This window comes from Leptopilina heterotoma, unplaced genomic scaffold (assembly GCF_015476425.1).
Source record: "Leptopilina heterotoma isolate Lh14 unplaced genomic scaffold, ASM1547642v1 Lhet_10, whole genome shotgun sequence".
Classification (NCBI taxonomy): Eukaryota; Metazoa; Arthropoda; class Insecta; order Hymenoptera; family Figitidae; genus Leptopilina; species Leptopilina heterotoma.
Window position 1 is genome coordinate 1218129 of NW_025110813.1, and position 15974 is coordinate 1234102.

Sequence of the window (15974 nt, forward strand, 5' to 3'; positions counted from 1 at the left end):
TGGATAGTGGGTGGAATTTGCATAAGCTAAAAGGGTTAACTAAAATCAGGTACTCCACCAACGGGTGGTAAATTACCGACATATACCCTACTAACGCCATCTAGTGACAGAAACTTATACCCCCACCAACAGCGGGTAAATTACCGATACATACCCCACTAACGCCATCTAGTGACAGAAAATTATACCCCCACCAACGGCGGGTAAATTACCGATACATACCCCACTAACGCCATCTAGTGACAGAAACTTATACCCCCACCAACGGCGGGTAAATTACCGATACATACCCCACTAACGCCATCTAGTGACAGAAACTTATACCCCCACCAACGGCCGGTAAATTACCGATACATACCCCACTAACGCCATCTAGTGACAGAAACTTATACCCCCACCAACGGTCGGTAAATTACCGATACATACCCCACTAACGCCATCTAGTGACAGAAACTTATACCCCCACCAACGGTCGGTAAATTACCGACATATACCCCACTAACGCCATCTAGTGACAGAAACTTATACCCCCACCAACGGCCGGTAAATTACCGACATATACCCCACTAACGGCCGGTAACTTACCCTAGCGGTCGGTAAGTAGGAATCTACATTACCGATATGTCCTAGAACCGGCATAGCTATACTACTAACTAATTATTATTAGTGCAAACAATTAATTATTAGTGCAAATTAATTTATTATGTGTTTTATATTAGTAAACACTATAATGAAATTGTAAAAATGAATATAATTATATTTATTTTTTTAATGTAATAATTTAGTAGTAAAAAAATGATTGATAGTAATCAGGGAGAAACAATTGAAAAGTATTAATAAAATTTTTTTTGAAAATAAATATCATCGAACACTATATTATACTGAACTATGAAAATCAAAATTCAATTACAAAAGCCTGTCCACCATTTACTATAGAGAGTGAGGTTGATTAACTATTAGGATCAATGACCGCATGGGCAGGTTAATTCATTGATAAGATCAACCCTCACTAGATCACGTATTATCCACTAATTATCACTAAACTTTCAAAAAAAGTGTCTGTATAACTTTTTATAAATTACTATCAATCAAAACAAACTCTTTTTCATAAATGGTATTACTCTCTTTCTAAATCTGAATTAGTAAAAAACAATAATCGTCCATTAATTAATTAATTAATTTCTAAACTATTTATTGTCATTTTTTGCTAAAAACTTTATAGCAAAAAAAATTGAACTAGTACCAATTCAAATTATTCACTTTTTAATTCAATAATTTAGTTTTTTTTCTATTTTATAGTATTCTAATCCATCTACTCTAATTTCTACTAAAACTAAGTAAATACTAAGTATATTATTTAAATAAATTATAATTTAGTCAGTGATGAATAAAATAATCCAATTATACTAAAAATTAGTACAAAATTTAAATAAATTTAATTACTGAACTAACCTAACGTTAACTAATTTTATCTTAATTCTAAAAATAATTAATTTGATAGCAAAAAGTCAGTCTCTGTTTTTTTTAAGTCCTAGTAATATTTTTAATTCTAGTAATCACATAATTAAACATAGTTAATTACTAGTTTTAATTAATTAATTAATTAATTAATTAATTATTAATTACTAAATACTATGTAGTTTAATTTATTTTAAGTTGATGGACAAATTATAAAATTTCTTAATTAATTTAATAAATATAATAATATAATATAAAATAATTACTTTAATTCTATAACGTCTGATAGTTTTTTTGGCATTATTTTCTATTACTAAAAATTAGCTATTTTTATTGATTGCTAAAACAAAAAATCAACCAAAATTTTACTAAACAGTTAATTTTAATTAATAAACTTCATTGTACTTTTTACATTATAATTTTGATTATAATTATAAATTATAATCAATATAATGATGATAATGGTTAATATGGATAAGAATTACATTATAATATTAAGTATCATAATAATTATAATTGTCATTATAATTATAATTTAGTTAAATAAAAATTATAGTTATAACGAAATATAAGAATAATTATAATTGTACCTAATAGTAAATAACTATTTCACAGATAACATTAATATAATTAATAATAATATTAATTATAATAACAATTATGATCAATAATTGTAATTAAAATACTAAAACAAATTGTTTGCAAACTAAAAGCAGAAATTCCTCATTTTTTTCCAATATTCTTTAAAGCTAGTTACAAAGTACGTCATAAAATCATTTTATAAAAACGAAAATAAATATTTTCCAGTTTAAGAAACCTACTTCTTTGATGATGAAAATTCTATATCTGCGTGTAAACAGTGCAAAGTTAAATATAGTTGTAAATTGTGAGATACAGTCGAAAGGATTGAAAGAAGCTTCCCTTATATAGTAATATCGATATCACATTAAGTAAACTTTTCAAATTTCAATCTTTTCTAACAGAGCGGAGTGGAAAAAGAAATTTATTTGATGCAAATAATCGATTACTTCACTATTAGTTTGTTTGATTTAAATAAAAATTATTTGCCACAAGTAAATATATTTATTACTTAATAATTTTCTTATACTTGGTCCGAAAAAAAATTTTTTCTTTCCTCAATTATAATTTTTAAAATTTTAATTTAGCATTATTTTAATGTTAATTTTCAATGAATTTGCATTTTAAAAACCAACTCCAAAATAGTAGGGAATATTTTTTTCACATTCCTGGAATATTCTACGGAAACATTGGCAATATTTTTTAGGAATTCTATGTATCCACATTTTTGGAATATTCTGCCAAAATTTTAAGAATATTCTGAAGGAATATTCTATCCACATTTTAAAAATATTTCGAAGGAATATTCTATCAACATTTTAAGAATATTCCAAAAGAATATTTCATCCATATTCTAAAAATATTCCAAACGAATATTTCATTAATATTTTAAGAAAATTCCAAAGGAATATTCTATCCACATTTTGGGTATACAAAAAAAGGAATATTCTACCGACATTTTAGGAATATTCCTAAAATATTTTACGGGAATATTAGAAAGAAATATTCCTATAATATTTTATGGAAATTTTCCAATGGAATATTTAATCAACATTTAAAGAAAATTCCAAAGAAATATTTTATCTACATTTAGGAGCATTAAAATTTCAAACTTTTGGAATATTTCTTTGGAATAAAGGAGAAATATTCCATTAGATTTTTTTAATTCGAACATAGGAGCAAAATTAAATTAGAATATAGTTAGAAATATTTTGTTGGAATATTATATGAATGTTCCAATAAAATATTAGGTACTTTTTAAATTTACAACTATTTCAATTTTAAATAATAATTGATAATTTATTTAAATGGAGTGAAAGTTTATTAGTATATCATCAATAAAATTAATTATATAATATTTTTATAAAATTCTAATGGAATATGTCCACAATTTTTTGATGAAATATTCCAACATAATTCCAGAGGAACATTCCAAAAGTCGAACATTTTAATATTTATAAAATATGGACGTAGTTTTTTTTAAATATTCCTATGAAAAATTTTTTGGGAATATTCAAGAAATGTGAATAAAGCATTTTTTTTTTTAATATTCTCAATGTTCCAATGAAATATCCAAGGAATATGAATGCAGTAATTCTTTGGAATATTTCCAAAATGTAAGTGAAATATTTCTTTGGAATATTCTTAAAATGTGCGTGGAATATTTCTTTGGAATATTCCAGGAATGTGAATTGAGTAATTCTTTGGAGTATTTTTAAAATGTGGATGAAATATTTAATTTAATATTTAATTTGTAATTAAATGAGAAAAAAATTTATTAAAATAAAACTAATATAAAAATTCTGTTATTAACTGTATATGATAATTATTTTAAATAAAAAATAATCATTTTACAATGTCTTCGTATCAAAATATAAAAAAGCAATATATTTTCATTGCGTTCCTTTTCTTTTTTTTTAAACTTAAGTAAAAAAAAAAAGAATTGATGATTGTAATTCTCTCCTGATTTTTTCTCCCGAGCAGCACAAGATTTATAAACGAGCAGCTTATAAAGAACTTGCCTACTCTATACTTATGTTGTAAAATTTCATTAAATATGAATTCAAAACAAGTTACGAGTACGCAAGTGTATACGAGTTTGAAAAATTTCTGTATAAAGAAACAAGAAGAAAATTTTTTTCTTCACATTCCGTTTACATAAAAAAAAACACAGATTTTACACTCATCTCCAGGAAAAATAATTATTTGAATTCACATACTTTTTATCATCGCAATTTTTTTTTCACCAAAAATGCAAGTAAATTTATTTGTAAAATCGAGTGAAGAATAAAAAAAATAAAAATAAATTGTGTAAAAAAATATTTTTCAAATGAAAGTTCATCGCGCTCATCATTAAAATAACATATATATATATAATCTTTTCCCTAGTAAGAATTTATATTCAAACGAAAATCAAAAATTTATTCTCTTTCTCTCTCACACTTTTTTTTTTACAGAAACCAATGCAGAAAAGAGCAGCACTTTTGCTCGACAGACTGATGATTGCATTGCAAAAAGCTATTGAAAATGAAGATTCAGTGGGTGGAGGATCGAGTGGAAAATACTACGTGAAGTCTGGAAATCAACTAAGGGAAAGTACCAGGCAAAATATTCCCTTGACAGATGAAAAAACGGTATGAATCAAAAAGTTAAATAAAAAAAAAGTTCTTTTCACAAATCCTCAAAAAATTCAATGTGTGTTAAAAGTTCAGAAAACTGCAAAGTTTTCGACATTTACTGATGAAACGTTAAATTTTCATCTACATTTTTTTATTGTATTATATAATTTTTTTATTATTATTATTACTCTATTATTTTCTTTTTTATTTCTTTCATTTTTTCAATTTTAATGTAATTTATTATTTTTTTCTACTATTTTTTATTTACTTTATTTATTTATTATTATATTTATCTTCAAATAACTAAATAAGTATTTAATTATATTTAATTAAAAATAATTATTAAATATTTGCATTTATCACTCGGTCGTCTTAGTTGAAATTAATTACGAAGTTGAAGTCCACAACGTTGATCAATGAAAAAAATTTGTTTCATCTATTCGAATATTATTTTTAATTTAATATTTAATTGTATAATAATTATTATCAGAACATAAACATCAATCTATTTTTTCTAAATTTTTAATCTAATTAATTTTAAAAATAATTAATATTAATTATTATTGTTTAATCAGTTGTTTTTTTATTACAATAATGTATTTCTCTCAAATTTTTCTTGACCAAATGTTATAATAATTTATTGAACAAAAAAATAAAACTAATAGATAACTATTAAATAATAATAATAATAATAATAATAATAATAATAATAATAATAATAATAATAAAAATAAGAGAAAATGAAAGAATATCAGTTTACAAACTGTAGATATATTTTCAATTATAAAAGGGCTTCTTAGCCTGTGTATTTTATTAAATAACTGAAAAAATATAAAAATTAATATCATTTGAAATGGAAATTGTACATTTTCTTTATGTAATTGACTAATTAATTAATTATTCTCTCGTATAACTTTAAATCAATGAATTTTTTTACTTAAAGCGATTCTTCATTAAAATCCGTTTTTAATTAAAAATTTTCATCACTAATTATTGAAAAAATATTATTTAAACAATTTTCAGATATTAAATCGGTCTTTCGATTACATTTACATATTTTTTACTGTATTAATATTATGAGTGTAATCTAAAAAATATATCTTTCAAAAATTCTATAATTTAAAAGAGAAATTGAAAAATATTTTCAAAATTTAATTTATAGAAAATGTCTTTGAATATCGAATTATTAAAAAACCAAATATCAAAGAAGAATTTAATGTTAAAAAACATTTTTTTACTGCTGGCCTAATTTCTTTTTTATAATTTGACCTGAATCCTAATTTAATTATTATTGCGAATACTGATTAATTTTCAATTTATAGTAGCAATGCACCTACGTTAAATGTGAGCCCTTATAATTAACGGGAACCTTCAAATTAACTATATCATGTAAATAATATTAAAATTTTTTTTTCCAAAAAGTAATAATTTCGATTATTATAATCTGATTCAAATAAATTTTTTTTAACAATTGTACGATTAAACGAACTTACCTAAGTGAAGTTCAATCGAAATTATGCTATCGTCTCGTCCGAATAGATCACATGTAGTAACGCTAGTTGCCCGATTCCAATCCACAGAATTTTTAAAGCTCGCGCCATTCCAGGTACCTTTATTTCTCACCAGGGGGCTCTTATACTTCCGTCTTGTCATTACGCTTGTGTGATTTTGAATTCAAATTGCTGATGGGTATAATGAAGGACTTCCGTTTTGTTAATTGAGCGGGAGACACGTTTTTTTCTGTCTGTCTCTTTTTAAACCAATATTTTGTGTTGTTTATTGAAATTTGTTACGAAATATAAGAAACTTGAAGTTTTATTAATTAGTGTAATTAGTGAGGAAATTAATTCCTTAACAGTCTAACATTTGTAAACTTTTTTCCATTATTCGTGCATACATAACCTCACATTGCCACGTGCTGAAGCTGGGTGAAAAGGAAAAGAAAATTCTATTCATGATTGGAATCCTTCTACAAACAACAATCTAATAAGAAGGAAATATTTCTAATCATAGGGATCACCTGGAACAGCGATTGGAAATTCAACAAAAGTTCGGCTCGGAGTCTTGTAGACTTTTTTCCATTATTCGTGCATACATAACCTCATATTGCCACGTGCTGAACTCGAGTGAAAAGAAAATTCTATACATTACTGGAATTCCACTACAATCAACAATTTAATAAGTAGGAAATATTTCTAATCAAAAGGACCATTTGGAACAACGAATGGAAATTCAAAAAAAGAAATTTTGTTTATTTTTTTAAATACAAGCTTTCGCGCCTCCATTTTCCCCAACGGAAATAAAAGAGGGAGGGATAGCTGCCTCACCATCCAATCAACGCAGAACCCCATCTATTACACTGGAGACAATCCGCAGAGGCTGTTTGGTATTGCCTCCACTATCGCCCAATCGATGAACTAGCATACTTACCGAGACAACACAACTACCAATCGAGACAACACTAAACTGAAATATATAACTAAAACCTACATTTCATTGGATAAAAAACAATTAATTTAACATATATATATATATATATATACTGAACTGGCTATTTGTATATACAAGAGGCCATTTAAACAAAAAGAAAGAAAGAAAAGATGGGTATAATGGGAAGGGTGGGAGTGATCTATTCGGACGAGACGATAGCATAATTTCGATTGAACTTCACTTAGGTAAGTTCGTTTAATCGTACAATTATGCTTCATCGTCTCGTCCTCAAGATCACATGTAGTTGTTTAAAGAAAACAGCGATTTGGATATTTTATATTCGGAATTTATTTTGAATTTTTTAGAATAGATGTAGCAAAGTCACAGGTCGGCTCTTTAAGCGGCCTATTGTAAAATTTGTTGAAAACACTAGAGTTCTTGGACCATCCTGCGGTGGATCTGATAGTGTCTAGGCTGATGCCTTTTCTGTATGCTGCTGAGGTGGCAGCGTGACGTGTGCTGTATCCTGAAAATGTTGTGGTATCAACTCCGCTGCTTTTGAGGGTTGCCTTGATCCATCGGCTAATCGATTGCGCGGTGGCTGGCCGATGTGGTGCATTGAATGTTATTAGTAATGTATCTTTGCCCTTGGCTCTAACATTTTCCGTTTTACTTATATAATTTAAGAGCAAGCTGTCGACACACAAGCTTGGTTGCTCTTGGAAAAATCGAAAGTGTAACAGTGGTTGCTCTGCTCCTATTCTCGATGTTTTGATTCTGTCGGGAATATATATTTTAATTGAGTCTTCGGATATTTTTATATTGCTGAGTTTAATTTTAGTCAGCATTTGAATGCGCTGTGCAGTCGTCAAAGCTAATAATGTGCATAATTTCTCGGATAATTTCTTCAAGGTCAAATCTTTGTTTGGTTCCTGCTTCGTTAAGAATTCCAAGACTGGGCTTGGGTCCCAAATTTCGTTATACTTGGCCTTCAGAGGTTTCAAGATCGAGGCTCCTCTGCAGAATCTTTTGATAAGGGATCGTCCATATATTACGTAACACTTTTTGGGGGGAGGGGGGTCAAGCTATTTGTTACGATAAGCCAAAAAAATGGCGCTAATGTATGTAACAGCGTGTTACATGGGGGGAGGGGGGGGTCAAAATTTTCAAAAATTAGCGTTACGTAATATATGGACGGCCCCTAATAGGATCCGCTCCCAAATCCTGCGATGAAATTAAAGAGAGAGCAGATCGGTAAGTGTTGATGGTCCCATAGGATTTTGACTTCTCCGAGATTGTTGTCAAGAACTGTAGAAGCACCGGGATAGAAGCGTCGAATACGGGGACATTTTCCTTTTGACAGAACTCCCACCATTCTCGCAATGGTTTTTCGTATTGGGTATATGTTGAATCGCTTAGCGATGCGATGATGGTCGTTAGAGAAGATTCCGGTGTGCCTCTTTTCAAAAACGCTTGCCGGACAACCTCCCTGCCGCCAGGGTAAGCTTCCCTGCCAGAAGGTGTGTCATGCTAGAAGGAGATGATAAAAGGTTAACATGTGTTTCGAAAATTACAATTTCGTCTTTAGTCAAAGATTTAAATAGAGGAAACCAAGACTGAGTAGGCCAGTGTGGAACGACAATGATCCCTTCGGCTTTATCTGATATTATTTTTTGTAAAACTCGGAGGACAAGAGAAAAAGGAGGAAATGCGTAGAACCTGTAAGGGGACCAATCGATCGTGAAGGCGTCGATTGCGAATGAATCTGGATCCTGTTTCCAGGAAACAAATTTTTTACACTTCGCATTTGCGCACGATGCAAATAGGTCTATGTCAAATGGGCCGAGTTTGTCGCGTATTTTGTTAATTGCCCAATCTGCGAGTTCCCATTCCGTTTCGCTGGGTAATTTACGGGACTCGCGATCAGCATCCACGTTTTCTCTGGATGGAATGTATGATGCGAAGATGTATAAGTCGCGTACTTCGCACCACATCCAGATTTCTTTACATAGTTTGCTCAATTTGGGAAATTGGATACTGCCCATTTTGTTTATGTAGGCTATGGCGGTGGTATTGTCGATTCTCAGCAAAATATTTGTTGAGCGTAAGTTTTTTGCAAAGCATTTGAGTCCATTAAATGCTGCCAAAAGCTCTAAATAATTTATATGGTGTACTATTTGATCCTTATTCCACCAGCCATTTAATTTGTTCCCGTTGCTAACTACGCCCCAGCCTGATAAGGATGCGTCCGGAAAAATTTCGATTTCGAATTTATTTGATTGAATGGGATTATAAGCAAGTGGTATGTTATTAATCCACCAATGAATGTCGGGAAGGACTGAATTGTGTAAAGACATGTATTTTTCGAAATTACCGCCATGTTCGTTTAGGGCTAAGAATTTTTGTCTCTCTAAGTTTCTTATGTAAAGCAGGCCATACTTGACTGCCGGAGATGCAGCGATTAATGTACCTAGAAATTCAGCTAACTTCCTAATTTTAAATTCTTTAGTGTTTAATAGTTCCCGTGCTCTACGTACTATCGATTCTTTTTTATCGTTAGTTAATTCAAGCTTAATTTCTTTTGTATTCCAATTAAATCCTAAATACTTAATTCTTTTTGAAGGTTCGAAGACAGATTTTTCTATATATTGATAATAAAGCCTAATTCTTTTAAGGTATTGCTAGAAAATTGAACATTTTCGAGACACTTTCTCTTAGTTTTTCCAATCAATAGAAAATCATCTAAGTAAATTACCGAAAGATGGGATCGAGATCTGAGGTATTGAGCTACTGGTTTCATGAGTTTAGTAAAAACAAAGGGGGCAGTGCATAACCCAAACGGTACACAGCAAAATTCGTATAATTGCCCCTTAAACTCGAACCTCAGATATTTTCTGTATTGTTTTGCTACTGAAATTAAATGGAAAGCGTCCTTTAAATCTAGGGAAGCTAGGTAAGCATCTTTGAACAAAAGTCTTGCGACAGTTTTCCTGTCTTCGAGTTTGAAGTGGGGAGGTTGAATAAATTTATTGAGAGGTTTTAAATTTAAAATGAATCTTTTCTTGCCGTTAGATTTTTCTGCCAGAAAATAGCGAGATATGAATTGATCTTTGATGGGTGCACATTTATAAATTGCTTCCTTTTTTATTAATTTCTCAATTGCGATCTCGCAATCACTTGGCGATAAAGAGTCTTAATCTGCCTGGTACTTTACTTACCTCTATTGTTTTCGTGGTTTCGAGTAAGGCTGGTTCCTCGAGAATTTGTCCTTCTGCCCTCCTGGTCGAAACGTTTTGAAATTCTTCCTGGGAGGGCCCCTGTAGTTTAAATTACGGGGGTAGTTATCTTTCGGATATGGAGCATGAGAAATGTTGAGAAATGTGCTTGGTGGTTTCCGGATCTTCGGAGTTCTTTTTCAGAAAGTCGGACAGGGTCATAGTCAAGGCGGAGATGCCTGCACCTAGCTGGTTCTGTGAAGCAACCTGATAGCTGTCTTTTTTCAGTCCGGTCGGACCCATCGCCATTTTTATTTCGCTGTTGATATTAGGTGATTGTAACAATTTACAATTTAGTGGTGGTGGGTATTTTTCCGCCAATTCTTTTTTCGTTTCTTTAGTGAGACCATCCATTAGTATTTTAATCATAACTTCTGACAGCGTATTGTTAATTTCGGGATTAAATTTTGAATTTTTCTCGACAGTGCCGAGTAAATTAAGAGTTTCTGGATTTAAACTCTTATCGTCGTTAGTGAGATCATTTTTTTGGACCTCTTTTTTGGGAGTACTTGAAGTTGATGTCGACGAGGAGGAAGACGAAGATGACGATGAGGATGATGAGCTAGAACGTCTACGGCGTTTTGATTTTTGATGATTTTTATCTCGATTATGAATGGATTTTTCGCTCGAGACAGAACGGGTTTTTCTTTTGTGTTTCTGGTCTTATCTCTTGAAACAGATCGAGACCTTTTACTGACGATATGACGATCGCTTGACGTATCTCGCAGATTACGCTTGCCGCGATTTTTATGTGTCTCTGTCGAGACAGATCGAGACTTATTATTGTGGTCGTGGTGGCCTTGGGACGCGCCTCGCGGGCTACGCTCGCCTTGCTTAGTTGTCTTATTCTTTGAGACAGATCGAGAATTTTCACGATTATGGTTTCGCTCACGTGACGCACCTCGCGGGATACGCTCGCCGTGGTGTTTTGAGTTGTCTTTGGAGACAGATCGAGAACAATGACGTTTATAGTATTTGCCACGTGACGCACCTCTACGGTTACGCTCACCGTGGTATCTGGTACTCTCCATGGAGACAGATCGAGAATTTTTACGTCTATAATATCGGTCACGTGACGCACCTCGAGGGTTACGCTCACCGTGGTATCTTGTACTCTCTATGGAGACAGATCGAGAATTGTTATGTCTATAATATCGGTCACGTGACGCACCTCGAAGGTTACGCTCGTCGTGATAATTATAATATCTTGATTTATGGTAAGAAGGTGTTTTGTCCCTGTAATGAAAGGGAGATCGAGAAGTCGGGGAATGTGACGCGACGCGTACATTTTCGACATCTTTTTCTCTTGACTGTCCCTTAACCTTATCTTGTAGTCGTTTCAATTCTTCGTACAAGAAATCTATGTGCCTTTCGGCAGATCCTTTTCGAGATTCCTTCGAAGGTGTATTGCTTTTTCCCTCGCGCCCCATTTTAAAATAAATATAATTGAACTGGGAAGGAAAACTATGGAAATTTTATGTGGAAATAATATTTTCGCGTGTGAACGGAATCGCACAGAAAAGCGTAATGACAAGACGGAAGTATAAGAGCCCCCTGGTGAGAAATAAAGGTACCTGGAATGGCGCGAGCTTTAAAAATTCTGTGGATTGGAATCGGGCAACTAGCGTTACTACATGTGATCTTGAGGACGAGACGATGAAGCATAATTGAATTTCTTTTCCATCATTTAAAAGAAAAAAAATTAATTTCTATGTATGAAAAATTAATAATAATAATAATTTGTTGTCTCGTCCCGTCTATAAGTTAAATAAATAATATTCATTATTATAATACATAATTAAAAAAAAGAAAATAAAAGAAAATAAAAAATGAATATAAAAAAATTTTATAACTTATAGATTTTTTTCTCTTTCAATAAAAATAAGTCAATTTTAAAGAAAAAAAATATAAATGTAAATAATAATAAATATGAATTATTTTCAGATGGATCTTCAACGCAGAGGACAAGCAAAAGGTCGAGTTTATTGGCGTTGTTACTTTAATGCAGTGACATGTTTCAGACGGAAGTGATTTTATTTTCCGATCAAGACTTTATCTATACTCTAGATTCCAAAATAAATATCAGAAAAAAAAGTTTCACCGCAAAAATGTCAGTGTGTTACAAAAACAAAAAAAAATTCATTTCCTCTGTTACTTAATATCAGAAATTTACCGTAAAAAAATTCTCATTAAAAAAATTATCATTAAAAGAAACAGATCTCACATAGATTTTTAATTTTGTGAAACTTCATTTAAAAAAAAAATTATCCACGTTTCACAAAACGTGCTTGTCAAAAAAATTAAGACAAAAAATTGGGAATTAATTTCTTTTGTAAAAAAAAATTGGAAATTATATTTTCTTTGTAAAAAAAATCCGACTGAACTGATGAGTTTTCAATAACTCCATCGTATAAATTAAATTGTAATTAAAGAAAAATTTAATCTATAATTAAATAAATATCTTTTCACTTATAGTATATTATAACTGAAAGATTTACTCTGTTAATAACACATATGTGCATATAATTAACGTTATACTTTTTAAGTAAGTAATAAAATTTATTTTTACAATTGAAATTATTTTAGAATAATGAAAAAAATACGCATTGATATGTAGTTATGAATTTTATAAACAATCATAAGTTAATGATTTTTTATAATTATTTTCATTATAAAATGAATTGTTAATGAACAAGTTAAAATTAACCGGAAAGTTCATTAATATACGCGTATCAATGGTGCCAAAAGACAAAAAAAAAAATTTTAAATAAAAACAAACAAAAAAAAAAATTTTGCAAATAATTTCAATTGCCAACAGGAGAAAGTATTATATTAAACCAAAGTATATGTAATTACACTTTGAGAATAATATTTCCTGTTACAATCAATTAAAAGTGTTAAATTTTTAATATATAAGATAATAATGTTCACATGAATTTACACAATTTTAGAATTTTGTTAAAAGAAATTATTGCTTCTTGTACCGCAAACAGTATTTTCTTATCCTGTGTACCTGATTTTTCTGTATAAATAAATCTACACTTCGAATAAATTACTTATTCTCTCCTCTATAAATATTATATTCTTCAATTATATATACATTTTAAAATCTAATTAAATTTATTTCAATCATTTTAGTTTTGTTTTCATTTTTTTACTCGTTATGTAGAAAATGTAAATTTAATATAAATTATAAAATCTGTTTCCAAAATTACAAGTTCGTTTTCAGAAATTGCACAAAATTAGACGAATGAACTTCAGGTAATGATTTAAATTATCAATATTTTATTAATATTAATAATGTAAGAAAATAAATTATCAATTAAAAAATTATAATTTGTGAAAAATTAATAAATTTGTTTATTTTTATTTTACATCAGGGATGCCACAAAAATTTAATTTTGTTTTTCCCTGATTTCCAGACAAAATTTTGACTTTTTCCCTAATCCTAAAGAATCTTCTAATTCACTCTAAAAATTATTAAGATACTCAAAAAAATTTTCTATTAGATTTATTTACAAATTTCTTTAATTGTAAAATTATTTAAAAACATCAATATAACTTCATTTTCAAATCAATATTTTTAATTGATTTGTATGTTTAATTTTCAATTAAACATACATCAGAAAATAAAAACATGAAATTATAATTTTAAAAAATTTTGATTAAGCTTTTTGAAAAAAATTAGTTCCATACAATTTTTAATTGAAAGTATGAAAAATTCAAATTTTCAAAGATTTTAATTCGAAACCTTTACAAAATTTAATTATTTAAATACAAGAATAAATAATTTATTAAATAATTCAATGCTTCTTAAAATTGAATTCTCAAAAAGAATTTGATTAACAAATCTTTAAATAATTGAATTCTTTCGGCAAATTTTAATAACATTTTTAAGAATAATTACATTTTTCGAGGAATTCGATTAAAATTGTATTAAAAATAATTGAAATTCTGCAATGAGTTTTATTATTTATAAAAATAATTGAATTATTGCGAGGAATTTTATAAAAAAATGTTTCAAACAATTGATTTTTTTCGAAAAAATTTATGCAAATTCTATTTTTAATAATTGAATTTCTGTGAAATTTTTATTATTTTAGAAAATAATTGAATATTCGTGTAGAATTTAGTCAAAAATAATTGAATAAATAAATAATTGAATTCTTTTGGGAAATTTTATTAAAATAATGATATACAAATTATTGAATAAAGAAAATTTTTTGAAAATAATTGAAATTTTGACATGAATTTTATTAAAATTTTTAAAAATAATTATTGAATTTTATTACTTATGAAAATAATTGAATTCTTGTGATGAATACTATTATTTATGAAAATAATTGAATTTTACAATGAATTTTATTCAAATTCCTGAAAATAATTCAATTTTGTCGAAGAAATTTTGCTATTCATTTATAAAGATAATTGAAATGTTGACGACAAATTTTTTTATATTTTTCCTAAATAATTGAATTTCACTGCGAAGAATTTTATTAAATTTGAAAATAATTGAATTCTTGTGATGAATATTGTTATTTATGAGAATGATTGAATTTTGCAATGAATTTTATTAATATTCCTGAATATAATTGAATTTCGGCGAAGAATTTGGCTATTTATAAAAATAATTGAAATTTTGAGAATTTTTTTAAAAAAATTTTGAAAATAATTAATTTTCTCGAAAGAATTTTGATATTTATTAGGTAAGATAGTATCAAATCAAAGAATTGCGTTAAAATTTTTAAAATTGAAACTAATTTCAACAGAATTGAAATTAAAATTTTTCAAAAAAATACTTCATTATAAATGATTTATAGGTAAGTAATAATTTAATAATAGTTCTTGAAAAATGAAGTTATTTAGAAATAAATTATTGTGACAAATAGAAAAATTGCAAGGTTTTGAATTATAATTCGTGGTAATTTCATAGAAATATAGAAATTTTACGAGACAAACAAAAAAGGACACAAAAATTCAGAATTTTCTTATAAATTCTAATTTTTTCCAGTACTTTTAATAAAAATCCTTTGTCTTTTCCCTGATTTCCCTGACCTGTGGCAATCCTGAATAATGTAAAAAAATTAATTATCATTTAAAAAATTATAATTTGTGAAAAATTAATAAATTCGTTTATTTTTATTTCAGCTTAATATAAAATAATGCATTTGTAATTTTTCAACCTTGATATATTCATAAGTTCTGCAATGTATTATTTAAATCAATATTATTTAGACATTGCCGAGAGGAGAATATTCGATTCTGATGAGAAGCTAAGACAATTAAATTATTGTTCCAAGTTATTCTATTGTTAGTTGCAATGTTACATGATAAGATGAACGTTTGAATGACTGGAAAACTTAGAAATGGTATGTCAGAACTATTGATTGCATATATATATTCAATATCAGTGGAAGAAAATAAAAAACAAATTGCTTATGTTGTAAGCTCTCTAAGGCAAACAGACAGATTTATTTTAACTGATCGGGTCAGTATAATAATGTCTATATCAAGAGAGAAAATTTAATTTTTTTTTTTAGAAAAATATTTACCTTCTGTCGCGGAATTTAAATTTAATTTATTTAATATAAAAACAATCGAATTTCAATTTAAT

The 15974-nt window shown here is 28.4% G+C and overlaps 2 protein-coding genes across 2 annotated transcripts in view; one reads left to right on the top strand and one right to left on the bottom strand.

The window, feature by feature from the left end:
* LOC122498603 overlaps nucleotides 1–13410 on the top strand; it is a 58893-nt gene extending 45483 nt beyond the window's left edge. Inside the window, exons 2-3 of the mRNA XM_043606413.1 lie at nucleotides 4494–4670; nucleotides 12305–13410. Coding sequence (XP_043462348.1) covers nucleotides 4494–4670; nucleotides 12305–12391 — 264 coding nt within the window. The 3' untranslated portion in view covers nucleotides 12392–13410. The remainder of the gene's footprint in view (nucleotides 1–4493; nucleotides 4671–12304) is intronic.
* The window catches only part of LOC122498611, a 73662-nt gene that overhangs the window by 56896 nt on the left and 792 nt on the right, over nucleotides 1–15974 (bottom strand). The window lies entirely within an intron of this gene.